This window comes from Lethenteron reissneri, chromosome 35, assembly GCF_015708825.2.
Source record: "Lethenteron reissneri isolate LAM-NWPU_2019-01 chromosome 35, ASM1570882v1, whole genome shotgun sequence".
NCBI lineage: Eukaryota > Metazoa > Chordata > Hyperoartia > Petromyzontiformes > Petromyzontidae > Lethenteron > Lethenteron reissneri.
In genome coordinates this window covers 3,716,395-3,738,114 of record NC_083813.1, presented here as the reverse complement: position 1 = coordinate 3,738,114, position 21,720 = coordinate 3,716,395, and the positions used below count along the sequence as shown (strand labels likewise).

General features: G+C 45.5%; 1 protein-coding gene across 1 annotated transcript in view; it reads right to left on the bottom strand.

Annotated features, from left to right (window-relative positions):
- Window positions 1-3,502: 3,502 nt before the first annotated feature.
- Window positions 3,503-21,720, bottom strand: part of LOC133350823 (cysteine-rich secretory protein LCCL domain-containing 1-like) — a 48,754-nt gene continuing 30,536 nt past the window's right edge. Inside the window, exons 7-15 of the mRNA XM_061565584.1 lie at window positions 20,774-20,920; window positions 19,870-19,930; window positions 18,684-18,750; window positions 16,036-16,166; window positions 15,053-15,096; window positions 13,917-13,989; window positions 11,520-11,586; window positions 8,893-9,026; window positions 3,503-5,464 (exon numbers count right to left, since the gene is read on the bottom strand). Of these exons, the coding sequence (XP_061421568.1) occupies window positions 5,413-5,464; window positions 8,893-9,026; window positions 11,520-11,586; window positions 13,917-13,989; window positions 15,053-15,096; window positions 16,036-16,166; window positions 18,684-18,750; window positions 19,870-19,930; window positions 20,774-20,920 (776 nt within the window). The 3' untranslated portion in view covers window positions 3,503-5,412. The remainder of the gene's footprint in view (window positions 5,465-8,892; window positions 9,027-11,519; window positions 11,587-13,916; window positions 13,990-15,052; window positions 15,097-16,035; window positions 16,167-18,683; window positions 18,751-19,869; window positions 19,931-20,773; window positions 20,921-21,720) is intronic.

The following is a 21,720-nucleotide window of genomic DNA, read 5'->3' as shown; positions in this document are numbered from 1 at the left end:
CATACCTTTTATATAAGTTAAGATTCCTACTTGTTCAATGTATGCACCGTCCCGCCATAGTGAATTCCTTGTTTGTGCAAACTTACATGGCGATATAAACCGTTTCTGATTCTGATTCTGAAAGCTGATCGCACACAACAGAGGAAGCTCTTCGGGAATAACAACGCCGTTTTAAGCCGATCGCAAAACTGGCTCAGACTCGAGGATGAATCCCGAACATCTGCTGCCGGTGACTGGGTCCCGGTCTTGGGGCCGGAGGCCACTGTGGAATGGCGCTGGCCGCATCGCTGGCCAAGGTTTGCGCTGTGCGGCTAACAGCAAGAGGATCACCATGGGCTGTGCATCGTAGATGGCCTTGATTGGGGACCGTTGAGGCTGATACACACTTTAACTTTCGTTTCCTACATTTAAGTTGCAAAATAATAAATTGCAGAAATAATTTCCCATATGTCACGTTGGTAAACCAAGTTTCCCCTCTGGAGAGATTATGAATCTCAATTGGGCCATTATTGCTTGGTTATATAAAGGAAATTGGATTTCATTGGCATTGTGAAGTTAAATAACACTGTAACTAAAAAATGTTGTTCCTGGGTAGTAAGTTTTATTTCCTAATTGCCAAATGCCTCAAAAGTACAGAAAATGGCTATATTCCTCACAAACTTTGTTTTGTGGCCAGAACAGTGATATTTTGAAAACTACCTATTTTCAATGAGATAACTTGTGCATTTGCGTCTTTCATTCACATAAAGTCCTGGTCACAAAAGCAACGTTTGTGGGGAATAATAGCCATTTTTTTAAATACTTTTTAGGCATAAACATTAAAAAAATAACACTTAGTACCCAGGAACAAATATTGTGTTACATAGTGTAATCCACATTGTATTTCAGATACGAATATTTTAAAAGCTCGGCAAACACATCCTGAAATAACATCCACGCGTTTATAAAAATGCTAAACAAATATCCCAAAAGGTCTGAACGTTGCACAAGTCTCCCGTTGACACCATCAATAATAATAATAAGTGGCAGTTAATCTGGAGAAGAAGAAAAAAAATTAACCCGTAAAAACAAAGTTTTTCACTATAAATCCTTTATATGCGTGGCGGCTAGAGTCATCTCGTCCTCTGGCTTGAGATGACTGCCACCTATGGGTCAGATGATTGCCTGCCACCATTAAGCAATTGGTAGTTAAATATAATTTTTTTTTCCTAAAAAGTGTAACATTTTGGAAAGTTTTTTCACGAAAATGAATTGTCACGCACAACGAGTCTGTGTGCAAAATGGATCACGGGAAGTGGGTTAAAAAACGACCGAAAGATTTGCACGGTCGTAAGCGCGCAAGCAAGTGTCTTGGGCCACTGATTCTGGAAAAGTGATCGCGTGATCCCATGGAGCAAAATGTCATCATCTTTCTCGGGGTGAGTGGCAGCTGCGGTTCACGGACATTTCCTACTCACGTTGAGCCCCCCCCCCCCCCGTTTATGGCAAGACCGTGCAGCGTTCTTTTGTTTGGCTGAGCGCAGCTGTGATCGACGCATGTGCCCGCAAAATAATTATTGTTTTCTAGCCGTTATCTTAATGTTGTTCATTATCGCTGACTGATGGCACGCCTTACTTGCTGTTAAAATATTCTCATTTAGGGCTGTGAGAATGACAGAATTTTCATCGAGTTTATTTTGTTTAACCAGGTGAGAACTCTTGACACCAATGATAGAGTCCCATTTTGCAAGATTGAGCTGGGACACCGAACTGAAAACAATCAAAACAGGCAAGTAGAGCAATGAAGTAAAGCAATCGGAACAAAAATCGAAAAAATATTGCAAACATGAATTAATGTTTAATCAAAGCCAAATGTTAAATTATGTGCAGTGCGCTGTGGTTAGAACACTCGGAGGAGAGTTTAAATCCTGGTCTGGTGGATAGATCCCCTCCCCCCGTCATAGGAATGTGGAATTTCCACCACTTGCTCAGGGCCACCAATAGAAATGAGCCACTTAAACTTGACATTAACAAGTTCCTTACACACCATTCCACATGCAAAATGTTATACTCTCAGTCCAAACTGTAATGTCCTAGCAGAAGGCTAGTTGGTCTCAACATCAAAATGCCTCCTCTTGAATTCTAAATTGAAGCAATTAGTAAATGTATTTATTTAATTTATTTCGATTTAAAGCTTTCGTGATTGCAGGGATTCATGTTCTTGTTTCTTTCGGTAAAGTCACGTAGAAGGGAAATAATAAAATTAAAACATAACAACATACATTTTAAAATGATGTTTTATTTTTATTATTTCCCTTCTACGTTATTTAATTTAGTTACTATAATGTACACTATACAATCATGAATGGTGTCTTCAACCTCGGTACTTCATCACGTTAAGCGATGATGGCCAAACGATCAAAAATAATCACGCAACGGCAGCAAAGGCACATGGAACACATCCACGAGGACGTTCGCGGAGGAGATGGAGCGACGAGATCGGCTCGCGTGGTGGTCCTGGATGGATCGTTGCATCGCAGGAACGTGCAAGGTGGCGGCTTCATCCAACAGTGGATTGATAATTGCAGATGATGATTATTTCACCGATGAGCGCAGGGCTGTATACATTATATATTCTGGTCTATTAAGCTCTGCATAGTCTTGGACCGATGTACCTGCGGCGGGCCCGACTGATCTCTCACACGACTGGGGTTTACACGCCACGCTCTTCATGGCAGGTCCTACCACTCTCCCAGCCTCGGCTCTTGCGCTCGACGCTGGGGGGGGGGGGGGAGGGGGGGGTCTGACCTTCTCGAGTGTTGCCCCAAAGATCTGAAATGCCTGGCCGGCAGTGATCCGGCACCCTGCGAGCCTCAGTGTGTTTAGGAGAGTGGAAGACTCACGATTTTCTCATGGCTTTTACTTAAACATTATTTCTCATGGCTCTTACTTCAACATAATTGTATTGTTTTTGCATTTTATTTTAGTGTACAATGTTTTGATACCCCCTGGAGTGAAGGTGATATTGCATTTTAAATAAATACGGTTTACATAGCCAGAAGCAATCATCACTTAAAAATAAACTACAGCATATCAAGATGAAATAAGCTGTGAAGACACACAGCAATTTCAATCTGAATGCATTTATCACGAGGGTGATTGGTGGTCTCCTAGAATGCGAATTGGCCAATGTTTTACAGACTTGCTTATTAATGTTGAACACATAGTAGGCTTTCACGACCAATATCTAAAATAGAGGTTTTTGGGTGAGATCACGTAAACATGAATGTGTCATTAAACCCGCCACCACCTGACACAACTTATTAGTGAGGTTTGTCACTTAAACAAAACATGCCAATTCGAGTTCCGTGACGTTTCGCCAGTAAATACAATCAGCATCATCAGGCGACAGCCAGAGTTGTTATAAGAGTTGCTTATTGCTTATTAATAATCCCAACACTGACGTGATCTTTGCACCCTAAAGTTGCCATTGATGGGATCAGTGATACAACAACAAAAACACTTTCCATTTCTTTTTCAATTCTAAAATTTGTATTCCTTTATTTTTCAAAAATATCATTAATATATATGCACGGTTTGTTAATTCCAATGGTTTACTTGAGACAGATGCTTACCAGTAAATCAAATGTCGTGGCGGTCCACGGTTTATATATTACAAACTTACAACAGAAACAAACAAAAAACATTCGGGTGGAGAAATGTGGTCAGACGATGTAACTGTACACTCGACAAAAGTTCTACGCTAAAAAACGAAGCGAAAGCCAAGTCAAATACGTCTTGAGAATTCATCACAATAGCAGAAATATTGCATTAAAGAGCTTAACCCAGCACAGCTGTAAGTGATATAGTCATGTACATTCTGTTTCAGCATAAATATGATTCACACGCGCGAGCATAAAGTATAAAATACAAAGTATAAAACACGTCACTTGTTAAGCTCATGCTACCAACATCGGCATTTAAAACACAACCACTGTACAGTCATCCAACGTGGGCACTTTACATATAATTTTACAAAATGTTTCTAAAAGGTACTCGGACCATGATAATGTATTATCATTTTACAGGGTGTCTTTATAAAAATACCTTTGAACAAGGCAAAGCAAGCCATGGTATCAACAAAAAAGAGGACTACACGTGTGGACTCTGCAGGCTGTTTTACAAGCAGATGCTGCTTCGGGAACATTTAAACCTAATGTTTACATTAAACAAAAAACTGCTTGAGAATGCTGCACGCACAGGCTCGCTCCGATCCAGGCTCTTCCAACTCTGTCCATCCCTAACATTTGGACTCAGTCCATGGCGCGCCGAAGTGCGGAGTCGTGGTGGGGGGGGGGGTCACACCAGAGCCTCGTGTAGCAGCGCAAAGCGGCACAGGCGGCACACGCGCTGCGGCTATCGTGGTTTAATCCGAACACCGACGGTGGGCCTCGGACAATAGACGGGAAGTGTCGGGCACGGGGTGTGCCACACAGCGATTACCGTGCACATAAAGGAACTGCGCTTGCCACCGCAGTGCAACCAACCACGAGCATCAGTACACAACTCGGCTGTCGACGTGGGGTTCATACGGGAGCGGTCAACACAAACCTTGCATGAGAATCAACACGCAGGGCTTCAAAAATACGCGGCAGCTAGACGTCACCACCAGGGCTATTCGGCCATGGAATTTAATAGCATGATTAAATGTTATGGCCGGATAGCCCGGTGGCAAAATTAAAAGCGTTTAAATACAAACAAATGATGTTGGACACTCAGATGTCCCTGTGTAGCTTGAAGGTAAACCATATTGCAGCAAGACCACAGGGTTCGTGGTGGGAAGAGAAGAGCATTCTATTAAACGAGTTCATGAATGTTAAGGGTATTTTGTCAACAACGCTGTTCATGTGCTGGACCACAGATGAATGAGTGCTTGACTGTGTGACTGTAGAGCCATGTGGCTTGGTAGCCATGTGGCTGAGTGGTTGTGCGTGTGGCTGTACGACTGGGTGTTTGTGTAGCTATGTGATTCGGTAACTGTATGGCTGTGTCTGTTTGGTTAAATGAGTCGGTATGTGGTTGTATAGCTATGCAGTTTAATATAGCTATGGCTAAGTTGCTGTGTGTGTGACGACGTGGTTGTGTATCTACACGGTTTGTTATCTGTGTGGCTATGTGTCCGTGTGGCTGAATGATTGCTGTTGTGCAGATAGGTAGTTTGGCAGCTGTATGGCTGGGTAGCTATATTGTTGCGTGGGTGGGTAAATGTGTGGCAGGAGGCTGGATGTCTGTGCAGGTGTGTGACAGCGGCACGCTGTTGTCTGGCTTGACGTCGAGGCCCCGGGTCACAGGAAACTTTAGGCGCTCTCTTCGTCGTACCCTCAGCGGTTTGGAGGCAGCCGATGATTTGGAATTGCACCTCCCCCTGAGCTCTCATCCGACCACAAATACACGGAATGCCTTGCCTCCCGCAGGGTTCCGTGTCCTGGAATGGAAGGACACGTGGAAATGAGTCGATTTCATGTACAGAATGTATTTCCCTTCCCCACGGAATGATCGCTCTTTAGGTCAGCAATGAGTTATGGTTGTGTGGCCTGGTAGTACAACATCTTAATAATAATAATCCCTCAAACCCAAAACATTATAAAGTGCAAACAATTTGACACTTATTTTCGAGACAATTTCAGGCTATGCAGGAAAATGGATTTATGGTGTTTAATAAACATGCGTCCACGTTGCAATCGTAAACTATTGTCATAAACTTGTTGTAGATTCACTTTCTGGGTTAGTTATTCACTTGCTAATGTACTTAATGATCAATCTGCATACTCTTTCATTGTTTGCAAACTTATTGATGAATTTATTGAATTTGATTTTAGATGTTTTTTGGCAAAACTACTTATTTTATGCTTGTCTATTCATGTTCATATCCAACTAATTGGTGCAGTGGTTAGAGTGTCTGACTTGCAATCTTAAGATTGCAAGTTCAATTCCAGAAGGTGGCCAACTCAGCCTATCATTGCTCGCCCTCCCATGTCGACCATGGGGGTTGTTTGACCATACTTCACCACTCTGGTCAGTGCAGGTTGGTGAAGGAGGGGCTGAGAGGGAACAAGACCGGTTCGGATACCACTCGCCACTGATGCTAGCCCATGCCCGGGAATCAAACTCCGGTTGCTGGGCTCATCGTACAAAGGGCTACCCACTGCGCCACAGCTCCAGCCATCATCACTCCTGGTGAGTATCACATTGTGGAAAGTCCACAGAAATCGTCCTGTGTGGAGAACAGCCTTTGCCATTGAAATGTGGAGTTTCCACCACTGGCTGAGGGCCATGAGTAGAGATGAGTGCCACCCTATGGTCATTAAAATAATAAATATGGCGCTGTCTTCGTTTGGCATCACACACGCATTAGAGCTCTCATGATGGCTAACCACGATTTCTGAACGCAACATTTCCGCACAGATTTTGCATTGCAAGAGAGTCACGCCCCGCCCAGCATAGGCCCCTAGACCAGGGGCTTTCCTTCATCAACCTCTCCTGCTGTGAAAGAGTAAACACATTTCTGGTGTTTGGGCCACGTTTAAGAGCTTTTGGTTAGGAATATTGATCTTGCTGTGCTCTTCAGAGGATGTTGTAGATAAACTTTGTGGGCTGCATACGTCACAGTTTACCGCACAGAGGGACGCGTGCTTTACTTAGCGTCCCGTTGCAGGACTCCAGCACGACAATCGAGGACATATGCAGCACAGGGCAACTTGGTGTAAACACTGCGCGTGCGGTGGGGGAGGCTGGGTGGTGTCTGCACAGCCGAATGTGCCCAATCAAGGCATTGCTTGGCTGAGACTGCAAGTCACTGTCTGTGATTATTGACCATTCTTTGTGCATTGGGAATGCTGCCATGGTGCACTGGTCACCGTGCTGCACTTCCAAGACAGAGGTCGCCAGCTCCGCTAGAATTGCATTTGAAAGGATGGTGCAAGAGAATGTTACCGTCCAACTCAGTGGTACACATGTGGTGGGGTCAAGTGTGGGATACTCCCACCTATTTGAAGGTGTTGGGCTAGCGTGGCGGAGTAGGCCTCGAGCAGCCTCTAGTCGAGCCTCGTCTGCCTGCAGTGCCGTGGCAACTCGAGGGCTGCCCCGTTCACACTGCCACCGTTCGTGCATCGAGGAGTGGCAGGCAGTCAGATTCATTTCCCTTTTCAAAAACGACCTCGGAGGAGCGCAGTGATGTAGCCAAAGAGCCAAAAATTGTTTCCCACGCAAACAGGTGTAGAGTGGTGAGCCCGTCTCGATTTACAGTCCGAAACCAATAGTGTAAATTCCATGTCCCCATGGCGGGGATGAGTGCCTTCATAGGAAAACCACTGCTGCCTTCCCATATAGTGACGTTTACACTGCCATGAAGTGACATTTATAACGTGAAACTAATTTTTGTTCGATTTGAAGTGCTGCACTGATCCGGGACCAGGAGATAAACTTGGTACGTTCCGACTGGCTGTGTGGGCAAGTGTCTTACTTTCCTGAGCATCTGCTTTAGAGCAAATGAAACGACATGGTACGTTAATTCCGAATTGAAAATAAAAACCGGCTGTGGGAATAAAGCCTTAGTAGACTTCATTCAAACTGGCTTGGTTGTAAGCAGAGCATGCTAGCCACTGGGCTATGCTAGCCACTGTATAATATTCACACTCTTCTGTGTGATGTTAGACTCTAGTTTGCAATGTCACTGCCGCATTTGCCACTCCCAAAGGATGGGTCATATTCCCTGAAACAAAACTGCTCTTTAATACAAACGAGTTTCAAGTTAAGCTACTTTTTAAATGGTCAAATGAATGGATTACTGTAATGCCTGTAAAGCATGGTAGGTCTTCTGTTTAACTTTACGAATAAAGTGCATTCATCAACTTTTCCTTGAACGTTGCACACAATTGCCACATTTCACATGAAAAAGCTAACAAGGCTTTCCTGCAATTGAGCCGTATGCAGCGCTGAGGAACTCTACTCTTAAATTTTTTTTAAATGTAGCGCCGTTTTGGATTTCATATTCATAAACAAAGTCAAAAGTCAAAAAGTCAACGTGCATTCCTGCTCCAATGAGGTTTGGGCACTGCTCAACGCCCTCGGCTTTGCTGAACCAGTGGTGGAAATTCCACATTCCTTTCGCAGAGAGGTGTCTCAGCCACTGCTGAATTTTCAAAAAGTGGTAATCATTTTATTGACCCCCAGGGGTACGCTGAACAGTCGAATGCCAACTTGAATTAGATTTTCTGCTTGTGAGTCAGGCGATCTAAGCATAGCATCACTTTACCATATTCATGTTAGTAAGAATACAATAGTGCCCTTATTTACCCAGGAAAGCCTCACCGAGTCTCGAGTATTTTTCCCAATGGTCATACGAGTGGAAAACCTCCACACTGCCATCTCCTGGCCACCTTGCAGCCCCTTGCTTTACAACACTTGGCAAGCCTAGGCTGTCACCCATCCAAGCTGCACCAAAATTTTAATTTAATTTCATTATAACTGCTTTTTGTGTTTGGTTGACCTTTCCCCGGAACCTCTGATTAGCACGGTTAGCTATGTACGGGTGCCAATGAAGTTCAACGTATGTACATACCACCACGTGTAACTTCTGAGATCCCACGAAATCGAGCAAATTGGGGTGGTTTGACCAAGGCTTAATTTCACCTGGGGTCTGTCCTGGTTGGTGACATTGGAAAATATTTTGCACCCAGTCTACCACATCCAGAACATCTCTTCGTTACGGCTGCGGCTACCAGTTACTTGCCTGCTCCAGTCCATCAGTGATCCGACAAAACACATTCGATGAGAAATTGCTTCCTGGATTTTATCGTGGTCTGAACTAAAATGTCCACACCACTGGTGTCACCCGCCCACGTGCCCACCCACCTCTTGGAGAGGATGCCGTTCTGGTGGGTGCTGCCGTAGTGATTCTTCTTATCGACGGGCATCACGTCCACATAGCCGCCCTGCGAGTTGGTGATGACCCCGGCGTGGATGGCCGCTCGGCAAATGCTTGAATTCTGTGAAGATGCATATATATTTTATTCGTGTTGCAACACTCACTCAAGAGCTCGGCTTAATCATGGATTCTTCAAACCAGAAATTGAGCACAACATCGCAGCTGTGCCAGCTCGTTACTCTGATATGGTTCGTAGCTGGGTCTAAAAAAAAATCGCCTTCATGATTCTAGGAATTGTGACAATTTGGGTTTTGTGTAAGTTGAACTTCTTTCGCACAGTACATAGCCAACCGTGCTAATCGGAGGTGCGGGGAAAGGAGATGAAATTAAAACAATATTTGTAGTGGCTGCAGTGGTACTGTGACCGATATTACGTTACATGCAATATATTTAACAGCATGCATCAAATCCCACGCTGTGGCAACCAATGGGGTTATTTGACCATATTTCACTCCGTTGGTAACTGGATTGGTATAGGCAAGCGGCTGGGGCAAGAACTGGTTCTAATAACCACTCGTTGAATCAGCTGTGCCTGGGAATCCAAATCCAGCCATGAAGTTCGTACGCACGATTCGATATATATGTGTCATAAGTGTTATACTCGGTTTTAATCGATTAGTTTTAGGCATCGTTATAACCCCTATTCTTATGCCGCTGAGCCACCAGATCACCTAATTGTTCCTCCCAGGTTAAAGCCATACCTGGCCTAGATTTGAAGCTTTCGTGACTGCAAGGATTCATATTCTTAGGTTTTTTCGGTAAAGTCACGTAGGTAAAAAATTTAAATTAATAAAAGTAAAATAAAATAAAAATCACGACGTTTCGGAGGCAACACAAACTTCCGTCTTCAGGTGGAACCGTCACAGCACGCTTGCTGTATCAAGTAAATGAGAGATTCCAAGAGATACTACCCCGTATATATATTGGTTGAGAGGGGGAGATGGGCCAGGACAGGCCCCCTTTTTATTATTATGCTAAGGTGCGGCTTGAGACTACGGCTAGTCTACATAACATACTTTTATTAATTTTATTTTTTTATTTTTTACCTACGTGACTTTAACGAAAAAACCTAAGAATACCATACCTGGCCACAACAAGGCAAACCGAGCAATCACATGGCCTTCATGCAGTGGTGAAAGTGACACAACAGAAAGCTGAGGCTTGTTCCAAAAGGCTTGCTGCTGCTGCACAGTCATGAAAGGCTCTTGCCCTCGCCCGGCCTTCAGCATTACGCGTAACTCTACCCCGGGCAGACTCTAACTCTACCCGGGGCAAACTCGCGGAGAGATGTTTCCCAACAAAGGTAGCGGTGTATTAAAAACTCACCCCATTTTAACAATCCCTTAATTGAACGTAAACAAATACTCGCGCGATAAGGCTCTTGGACTCGGAAAATAAGGGCTCAGACCCCCACACGCACAAAACAGGCTCCTCATTCCAGCTGAGAAACAGGACCGTCCGTGCCGATAGCCCTCAGAATCACTTCCGTGCGTTTGTACTTTCATCCGAGCTGCATGACCCACAGGCCTTCTTCTCAGTATCGCCGCAGCCTCCCTTGGTGCTCGAGTTACGCTAATTACTGTAACGAGGGGGCAGCCTTGCGATGGCGGTACGTCGCAGAAGCGTGCTTTCTTTCGGCGAGCCACGGAAAAGTGGAGAAATCGCAAGGGGCCTCATTAAGCCAGGCTGCACGGGGCACACAACGCTCCGCCAGCGGCCACATTTCGCCGAGTGAGAGAGTCCTCCCGTAAACGTGTTTTGTTGAGTTAAGTCAACGGTCGGTCGAGTCAACGTTTTCCTCTTTGCTCAAATAAGTGCCGGGCCGGTGCTCGTCTTCATTCGCGGCCCGTAGCCAGTGGTGGAAATCCATTATTGCTTCTGCCTCAAAACTTCAGAAAACGGCTATTATTCACCACAAACTTTGCTTTGTGACCAGGACAGTGATATTTTGAAATGTATCTATTTTCATTGAGAAAACGTGTGCATTTCTGTCATTCCTTCACATAAAGTCCTGGTCACAAAAGCAAAGTTTATGGGGAATAATAGCCATTTTCTATACTTTTGAGGCATACGCAATTAGAAAATAACAACTTACTACCCAGGAACAAAAATCGTGTTACACAGTGTTATTATCACCCTCGAGGCACGTGTGCCCCTGAGTGCACAGTGGTACTCGTTTGATCTAACTGGGAGGGGTTATTGGTTTGACTGCTCACCAGGAGCTGAACTCACAAACCTCCCACTGTGAGCTGAGCACTCGAACCACACCACAACTCCGGCGGCTGATTAAATGAATGGAGAAATAAAACATTTGACTTTTCATGGAGCGTGGACAACTGAGCTAAATGGTTGAGACCAAACACAGCAACTCAAGAATTCAGTTAAATCACAGGTGGCTGAAACCCATATTAAAATCCATATTCACAGTCCACGGAACCCCGTCCATACGAACTTCCCGCAGAATGGGAACTCCGGAGTTTTTATTCGTTGGCCCACAGCAGTTGAAACCCCCCAGGCCGGCGTCGCGTGCCCCGGGTGTCCGCGCGCGACTCACGTCAGCGTAGACCTTGGAGCCGTAGACATCGCTCTCCGCGTTCACGCAGCCGGGCCGGCAGTACATCCTGCCAGGCAGAGGGGTTGCACGCAACGGTCACCCTCTCGCGTGCCGTGCCAGCCTTCATCATAGGCGCCCGCTAACAGCACTTGCCCCAACAGTCTGTTAAGGCTATAGATCAGGGGTGGGGAAACTTTTTTCTGCAAAGGGCCATTTGGATATTTATAACATCATTCGCGGGCCATACATAATTAGTAACTTAAAAATTTGCCTGTTATATTTGGTCAAACATTTTATCAACTCACCCCTAATTTGATGGCTGGAACTGCTTCTCTTTGGTGAGGCGTGTGATGATGTTAGCTGGTATTGATGATGTTGCTGCTACTCGCAACTGCTTTTCCAGGTTTGCTCCTAGATGTATTGAATTTCGAGTCCCGCCTGCGGTTGCCTTGGCAGGGCCACACCAAATGATTTCGCGGGCCTCATACGGCCCACAGGCTGGACGTTCCCCACCCCAGCTATAGATGGAGATTTTTGTCTTTGTATCAGGCTGCCCCATGAATGTGGTGATTGTTTTTCTGAACCACAATCATTAACTTAACTGCACAGCATGTGAGACCTGAGGGCTAAATGGATTTGGTCCTCCAGCACCCAGCCTCTTCCTACATTGGGCAAAATACAGCCCAATGTAGGAAGTGGCATTGTTAAAACATGTCTGTGGTTTTCTTGACCTAGGTCAAAGGTTATAAAGGTCCTACATAGTTCACCATGAATACCATACGTTCGTGGTCCCTGTCCAAATGAGCTCTCTTGATGGCACAACGAAAAATTACTCAGGTATGTGATGTCACTGACAATCGAAGTGTTTTTTTTACATGCAACGATGGGCATAGTGAATTAAAGAGGCGAGCGAGAGAATTGGAAGAATCAGAAACAGAAGTGTGTGTTCCCGAGTGAGGCTCGATGAGCCCCACAGCTCTTTGCCCAGAGTGACCCGGCCAGCAGACACGAGCAGCAGCCATTAGTGTCGTTTCGTTATACATTGAGTTCGGAGTGTTTCGCAAAACTTTATTTCGATAACGAAAAGCAGCACCCTTAACATGCCTATAGAGGAAATCTTCCAATCTGTGCACATTACTTGAAAACCAGAATTAGAATATGGATTTATACTGGAGGAATCCAATGAGCTAAAAAAATATTTTTCTCAGATGTCAGATTGAGACCATGGATTTGATACATTTGAAGTGACATGGAATGTGCCACTGTGGCGTGTAGCACTGGTTGCTGGCAGAGAAGGTGATCGACAGTTGTAGCAGCCCTGTCTGCCAGCAGGATGTGATGAGCCAGAGAGAAGGACGTGAGGCAAGGGGGACAGGGGGGGGGGGGTACGTGTGGTAAAGCCCGGGAACCTTCTAGTGGCTTCTAGAAGGGGGGCGGGGCCGAAGGCGGAGCTAAGCCACGCTGGATGAATAAAAGGGGAACCCCGAGCGAGGGATCGGGGCTGTTGTTGGAGTGGAACCGTCGTGCTGCTGGAGTCTTCGTCACCGTCTTCACCTCCTCGGCGTTGTTGGTCAGGCAGCCTGTTAGCTGTCCTGACCATAGTGTAGATTAAAACTTCTAATCTAGATTCATAGTACCTGTGAAGGCTATAATAAATATAGTGCCTCCTACGATGAGTGTCTCTGAGTGACTCACTACACATTAACACTGACAAAAACACAATAGAAGCTGCAAAGAACAGAATAAAGCATGATGGGATTTACAATGAGAGATAGGAAGAAGAAGAACAATTGTAACAGAGGGGAAACACATCAGAAAGATGGTGGCGACCATCTTCTTGGTTCTTTCGGTAAAGTCACGTAGAAGGGAAATAATAAAATAATAAAATAATAAAAATAAAACATAATAAAATAATTCTCACGACGTTTCGGCCACAACGCAAGCAGCCGTCCTCAGGTGAAGACAGCGTCTGAATTCAGACTCTGTCTTCCCGACAGACCTGTTCTTCACCTGAGGACGGCTGCTTGCGTTGTGGCCGAAACGTCGTGAGAATTATTTTATTATGTTTTATTTTTATTATTTTATTATTTCCCTTCTACGTGACTTTACCGAAAGAACCAAGAAGATGAATCCCTGCAGTCACGAAACGCCGGTTTGGGCAGAGCACGTTGCTGGGATCGTTGGTGACTGATGGACGGGACTGGTGACAGAATGAGAAGCAGCCAAAGGAGGGACTTGAGTCAGAGAGGACAACCACTGCAGAGACGCAGCCCTGAGACCACCTCATGTGCAGGAGGTGTCATCAAGGGCTCATGAGGGATGGCAACAGTGTGGGGAGGCCTTCATCATGCAGTGGATAGAACATGGCTGTCGATGTGGTGATGGGAATAGGCTTACCGTGGGCAGTGTGGGGAGGATTTCTTGTAAGGGCAGAGTTGAGCCACGGTGGTCGAACAATCTACGGATTTTACTGCACGCAACACGAGAGTGATGAGAACAACCACGCAACAGCTGTGAATTGCTGACCTATCCCCTCTGTAAAACATCACGGTATATAAAATGAATGACAACCAATAAAATACAATGCACAGTATGATGGTTGCTATATTGTCCTGGAAGTCATGCGATTGGCAAATATAATATAATACAAAGGGCGATGGAAAAGTCCGTGGCTTCAGATAGATGGAGTGGTGCTACGATAATGGGTGAACGTTCAGCTGGAATTCATCTTCTTGGTCCTTTCGGTAAAGTCACGTAGAAGGGAAGTAATAAAATAATAAAAATAAAACATAATAAAATAATTCTCACGACGTTTCGGCCACAACATGGTGGCGACCATCTGTGAGAATTATTTTATTATGTTTTATTTTTATTATTTTATTACTTCCCTTCTACGTGACTTTACCGAAAGAACCAAGAAGATGAATCCCTGCAGTCACGAAAGCTTTAAATCGAAAAAGTTCAGCTGGAAGTTCATTAATTTTAAAGATTAACAACCATAGTCGCAGTTGATTAACTCTGTCATTTTTTTACAATTTTTTTGAAATCTTCTTGTTGCTGTACCGACTGATAACTGTAGACTCATTAAATATGCAAAAGGATATGGAGAAAACCAGAAAATTATGAGAAAACCAGAGTAATCTGGAGATAAACCCGTATTCCCCCAGAGCTGGCTCCTACAGACTGTGGCAATGCCTCCACAGTTAGAGAATCACGTGCAGGGAAAGATGTATCCCATTGACAGCGACGCAATGTGTGTTTTGAAAGAGTGGTATGAAGGTCAAGACAAATAGTTCTTCTGGACGGGGATTAAATCCTTGGAACAGCTGTGAACCAAGTGCATTGTGCTTGGGCACAGCAAAAATAACAGGGCCAGCCTTTGCTTTCTTTGTCAGGCCACACATCTTTCCATCACCCTTCATATGAAACATGCACATATGTCGACCTATTTGACCTTGTTAGGGGTCACTTTGCTACCACGTCACATCCGCTCACATTGGATTGATGTACGATCAGCCGAGCTACGGTCTTACCAGAGACTGCTGAATAGGAGAATGCGTTGGAAGCCTTGTGTTTGCTGAAAAGAGAAAAAAAACGCATTTTAAAGTCACGTTTTGCTTTTGCAAGACCCACTTTGTGAATCCGGTCTCAGGTCCCTTTGCTAAAATAAACTAAGCTGTCACTAATACAAAAATACAAGTTAGCAACATTGTAATGTACCATGCGGTTGCATTTACACGTAAAATAGGAGTCCAGATTGTATTATACTTATTATTTGTTCATGATATGCATTGAATATTTAGCAAGAATAACAGCATTCTTGACATTGAAGCAGGGGGGTAAAGAAATGCTGCTTCCAGAATGACCCACCAACAATAGGGGCCTGGGGGAAATTCCTGGCAGATGACGCCATGGAACCACTTCTGAAGCCTCTTCAGCTAGGCCTCTCCCACAAGACAGCGCTCCTTCACGATTGCAATGAGTGCGCCCCACGTGTCAGCCTTCTGGTACATCGGTAGACTTTAGCTTAAAGAGATGGGCCATGCCGAATTAAGTCAACAGTCAAATGAATGAGTGACCGTGATGTTTTTTGCAATGCAGTCGTTGATCATCCGGCTGAGACAAACTCTGTACGTAGGAATCTCGCATCGCCGCGACTTGTGAGATCAGTCTAACAGTCGAAGAGTCAGTCAGCGGTCAGTACATAAATGGAAGAATAGTCCAATCCTGGATGTGCAAGTATCTGTGCAGATAATATATATTACGCCGATTTAAACTCACGTGGCTGCAACGTGGATTCGAGCCCAAGTTCTCAGAGGTTGTTAACGTGATGTATTTTTGTTGAACTTCTTTTCCACCATACGTAGCCAACCATGCTAATCGATGCTATGACACTGCCAACATGAGTTCCTTTTGAGACATCTGGCCACATACCCTCCGCAGGCCCAACACTCAAACTCACCCTCATGCTCACCCTCATGCTCACCCTCAAGCTCACGCTCACTCCCACCCCCACCTGAGTGCCTGCACGCCGTTATGCTGGGACTTGATGAAGAAGGGCTTGCGGCCCTGGCGTGTGATGTCCACCCAGCCGCCCTCATCGTCCAGGATGCCATAGTGCAGCGCCGCTCGACAGATGCTTGAGCTCTACGAGGGCCATTTCAAGCACAAAGCAAATCGCTCACTGAGGTGTCGGCATCGCACACAGAACCAGCATCAGAATCTTTGTTTATTCTGGAGGAATTCAATGAGCTATGAAACTCTTTTTCACAGATGTCCAGTAGGGGCGGGTCACAAAGTTGCAACAACAACACTACCAAAAAAACTATAGGAGTGCAAAGTATAGGAAAGGTAAGAAAATCACTCAAGTAAATAAACAAGCTGCCACTTCAGCTATTTTTATTTTACCAGGTAGAGCCCACTGAGCTATATAGTTATTTTTCAGAAGCGACCTGGCCACATGATAAGCTCAACAAAGTGGCTCATCACGTGGAAATTGATCACAGCAAAATACTCTAAACGCATGTTGATTCTAAATGTGGAGAGAGAGAAACCAGAGGACCCATAGAAAAATCCATGCGACCACGGGGAGAACATGCAAACTCCAAATAAACAGGTGTAAGAGTAAGGGATAGAATCTCACGACCTCTTGCATACCAGGCGAGGAAATTAACATCTCGCCACTGCCAGATGTCAAGTGGTACTCATTTAGTCGACCCTGGAGGGGGCATAATGGGCTGAGTCAACTTTCGACCGGGATTTGAATTACAACCCTCCGACTGTGAGACGAGGCCTCTAACCACAGCATCACCCAGCCAGATCGTCGAGTAAACAAGCGCGATGTTATCATAGTCCAGAATTTAATACTATCCCACTGTAAATGAAATCAATTGCTCAACAGTGCTTTCCTGGTCAGCCCGAGAGTCCATTTCTGCAGCGGACTTCTATTAATGCATTACGGAGGGCGGTGGCTGTAGCAATGAAAGGAAAACTGTGCCCGAGATATAAATAGTGAGATCGCGGTGCTGCCAAACACATGATTTCATCTCCAAACGTTATAGGAAAACTGTGTCGTCATCTCAGCCCGTCCAAATGCCATCGACAGCAGTCGACTCGCTTCCAACTTTGTGAACTTTCCATTGTGCTCGCCACGTGTTAAAGAGTCGGGGCCACGCAATAAATGGAGCAGCCTCCCCGCTAGGCTGGTGTTTGTGTTGGAGGATCGCCACCTCTCATCATTGCCTAAATAATGTATATATATATGGTATAGCCAAGGCATTAAGAGACATTTAATGATGAAAACGTAATGGATTGCAAAAGCCTGTCATTGTTTTGGAGGAAACTAATCCTAAACTAGACGCCACAGAATTTCTAAAAAGCGTCTCTTCAAGCGGCCTCTTTAAACTCCAATGACAAGACAGTTCTTCTTTGCCTCTGGAAATGGTGGTTTTCTGTGTCTATCCTATACATACTGTATAAGTACTGTACCGTACATGTCTGGCCGGGGGCCATCTTGTGGGGAAGTCAATGGTGGTTGTGCTTAAGATAAACTCTCCCCATGCCATAGGAATGTGGAATTTCCTTCACTGCGGTGGGATACGAGTGCAGTCCCACAAAAAAATGTCTCCCCACTTCAGCGAGCCTGGAACAGTAGCGCGCTCACCGCTTGCTGCAGATGTTCACGGTTCGTACCCAGCGGCCGCCTTGATTAATATTGCAGTGAGCAATAACCATAATCACACTAGGCGCCATCTGCTCCACGGTAGACGTTACAGATCCCCTGACGTAATTTGCAAAAAGTAAGCCATTGTGTGCCAGTGGCAAGGTCAAATTTGCCAAATTCAAAAATTACCGGCAAAATCCTCTACTTGGATTAGGCACAGCAATCAGTGCCCTCGACTAGCAGGTTAACACCTTAATAAAGATGGTCACTGCATCGCGTGCTTTCAGGTGCAATTCTGCGGACGTTTAGAACACTCTTCCGATAAGCCACTGGAGCTATGAAATTTGAAATCTATATTGAAAACTCATTTGTTTAGAACTGATAGTTGTGTTTAGTTTCTGCCAGATCATTACGTGGCTGAGCTCACGTACTATTGTTTGATAAATATGCATTGTTACACAGCATTGTGTAACACAGCATTGTGTAACAATGTACTTCTGATTCCTGAACCTCTAATTAGCACGGTTGGCTACATATGGTGTGAAAGAAGTTCAACATATATAAACATAAGTCACTCTTGAAAATTATAATTTCCTGGTCTATTAAATTATCATCTGGTTAAACAAATACACTTAAATGTAAATGTACAGACACTCATATGTTTCATGCTTCTCAACCAAACTGTTCTGTCTTGAGCGACAATCCTCACGTTCATCGGTGTCTGATGCAAAACTACAATCTCAAATGCTTGGTTGTGTTATTTTTTTACGGTTCTGAGCCCAAGCCGTGAGATTTTTAGTTTTAAATAGGTCCCTGCTTGACAACGGTGTCAGCCACGGCTAACAAATCGAACTCCAAATGATATAAACACTCATACCACGTAATGCACGTGCCTCTTGTTAAAACCAAAAAAGCACTGAGGGCATTGGAGCAGCTCAGCTGGAGGCAACGTTGACTTTCGCTGCCAGCGGCTGGAAATGTGCACCACGCGCACTACTTACCACCTCGTAAAACAGGGTCCCAAACACCTTGCCGCTGCCTTGCAGGCAGCTTGGAGGGCATTCGTACCTGGTGACAGAAAGGCAAAAATCCACCACAGTTTCTGGTGAACGCCTTTCAAGGTCACTCGGTGCCCATTCGATAAACACGAGGGGATGGGGGCGGGTGGGGGGGGGGCATTCACAACACGAATAACTATTTCCATCTGTACCATCCACATCTTGGTATCCCAGGATCTTTCACATCAGTGTTCCAAAGTGCCTTTATATGTGTGCTGATTATGGCCTTTTTGAACGTGCTTTTAAATATCCTTTCGAATCCACCCTTATTCATGAGAATACTTTACGACGTGTTTGACGTTCAAAATCTTCTTCGGTTAAAAGAGCTTGTGTCAAGAAGGCTGTGATGGCGCTTGTGTGGACTACAACCCCGCAGTCGAGACGTGCTGGAGAAAAGCCTCGAACATCTGACGCGGCTCCTCCTGTATATGTGTATGTGTGTTGAAGTTTTTTTCGCACTGTACGCAGCCAACCGTGCTAAACGAGGTGCATTATTGGCAGTTGATTTTCTTCCATTAACTGTTATATTCATGTATGTATGTCTCGCTTGTCTTTGGCAATATGTTCAGGAGCTGAATGCCAATGTCAAGAATTGCTCACCACGAGAGAGGGCTTTAGGGGGGAGTTGTTGGAGTTTTACTCCTCCTCCGTAGAAGGAGCGCAGACCTTAGTGGCTTACCGTGTGGTCCACGGTTTGGATTGCCTGGCCACAGTCGCAGCGCTGTGGCTTGTCTTTAATTAACAAAATTTGATGAAGGAGATGTGCGCATTGGCCTGTTGATGTTCTGATGCGGTTGAATCAGAGTGAAAAAAAGTATTTATACCGGAGGAATCTGATGAGATATACAGTAGGCGCGAGTAAGAATGTTACAACAAATACAAAAACACGAAAGGAGTTTTAGGAAAGTTATGCAAATCACACAAAAAATCTCCACATAACACTCAACTATTTGATTTTACCAGCTAAAGCCCACCCAGTGTCTTGCGGTGTGCGACAGCGACAGAGCACTTTGGCCGTTGGTTGTGATGCACGGTCAAACGTACGAGTCAGGGCGACCCCACGAAGCAAGAGGGGCCGCGAGGAGCTCTGCGCGTACGCGACGCTCGCCCTGCCAGCGGTGGCACTCACCGGTTGCACGTGCTGCCCTTGCACTTGTCGCGGAACTTGGCGTCGCAGCTCACGAGCTGGGCTGCACGAGACACGGGGGTCGTGCGGTGTCAATGAGCAGCTTCACCTTTACCCCTCCGCCCGTTCCAACTCAACATCGGCGTTAGCTTTCAATCAGTCGCAACGTGAAACTGTTTATTGCCACCAAAAGACAAAGCCAATGTGTCTGCTGCTTCAAGGCCTCACTGAGCACAGATGATAGTTTCCAGGGCTGGTCCCTGAGCAGCAGTGGAAATTCCAGATTCCCATCCTGGGGCCACATTGCGACTTCCCACAAAATGCTCATCACATGATCAGTCCCAGAAGGATGATTGGTCTTGTTAACTCACGGTTACAATCAAAGCTATTTAACAACGCTGGTATCATATTTAATGTCCTTACACCAGGCAATATTATAACACGGTCCAATGATGCTGCTACATGTGCTCAGCTAATGATCAAACTATAAACTAAAACTATTTTTTATTTTACCAGGTAATGCCCACTAAGCTATGTAGCTCTTTTTCAGAAACGACCTAGCCACAAATGATAGCTCAACACATTGGCTTATCATGGGGAAATTTATAGCAGCCAAATACTCTAAACGCACGTTTCTAAATGTGGAGGGAAAAACCGGAGGACACGGATAAAAATCCACGCGACCATGGGGAGAGAGTCACGCAAAGTCCAAGTAAACAGCAGGCATCAGGGTCGGAATCGAACCCACGAGCTCCTGCATACCAGGCGAGGTAGTTAACATCTCGCCACCACGGCGCCCCAAAGGCCTGACGTCCAATCAACCCGCTATGCACTCCGGGTCGTTGTGGACATTGAGGCGGCCGTGTGCGGGGACGTTGCCCCTGGCGTGGGGCCCTGGGCGACTCACACATCTTGTCGTGGCTCGTGACCGTGCGGCCGCGGCTGGGCGGGCGCGTGGGCCGGGGGCGCGGCCGCCTCCGCCGCTCGGGCCTCTGCACGTAGTCCACGCGGTTCGTCTCCTCCTCCTCGGGTTCCTCCGGGGAGTAGCTGCCGTCTGTGAACAGAAACGCGAGCGCGCGGCCGGCACAGAGCGGTGAGCGGGCGGGCGGGTGGGCGGGCGGCGTGAGCACGTGCTCGCTGTTGCTCGTCGTTGCGGGTTATCGCGAAGCGGGGCACGGACTTTCCGGCGCGCTCACGCGTTGACGAATGGGCAGTTGTCCAAAAGTAGTTGGCGGATAAGCGGCCACATCGCTGTTATTTCAAACTGACTGAGCTGGGATAGCTTTCACCAAATATTGGTGGAGGCTGCCTTGCTGCTGACATTGTAAATTAGACTCAGCAAGATGTCTCATTTGGTGTGGAGCTCAAGAGCAATCGTTTTTACTTGACAAAAAACAAGTTTTTCCCTAAATTTTAAGTTGCACTTTATTTTTAATGAAAGACGGGCCATCGCTTGAGCGAACGATACTTGAAATGTTTTGTCATCGTCTTGGTGTGTTGTTTTTTTATTCGTTTCAATAATGTTCAGTTGATCTGTTTGAACAATTTGCGTTACTTTTGCTGGAGAGAACGCCCGTCAGTTTGCCTTCACCTGAGTCTGCATTATGCATAAAGGAACTGAGTACATCCATTGCACTGATTCATTATCCACAGCTCTGTGAAGTGTGTGCGGTGGTGATGGTGTGGGAGGAGTCACTCCTCCATGACCTGCGCATTCGTGACGGCATGGAGTAAATATAATCACAAGTTATTATTTTTACTTTATATTTGCTGTAATATAAATCTTATTTTTGTGGCACAGCTTGTTCACTGTATCTGACAGTCCAAAAACCATTAGGTAAGCCGAACTCACCC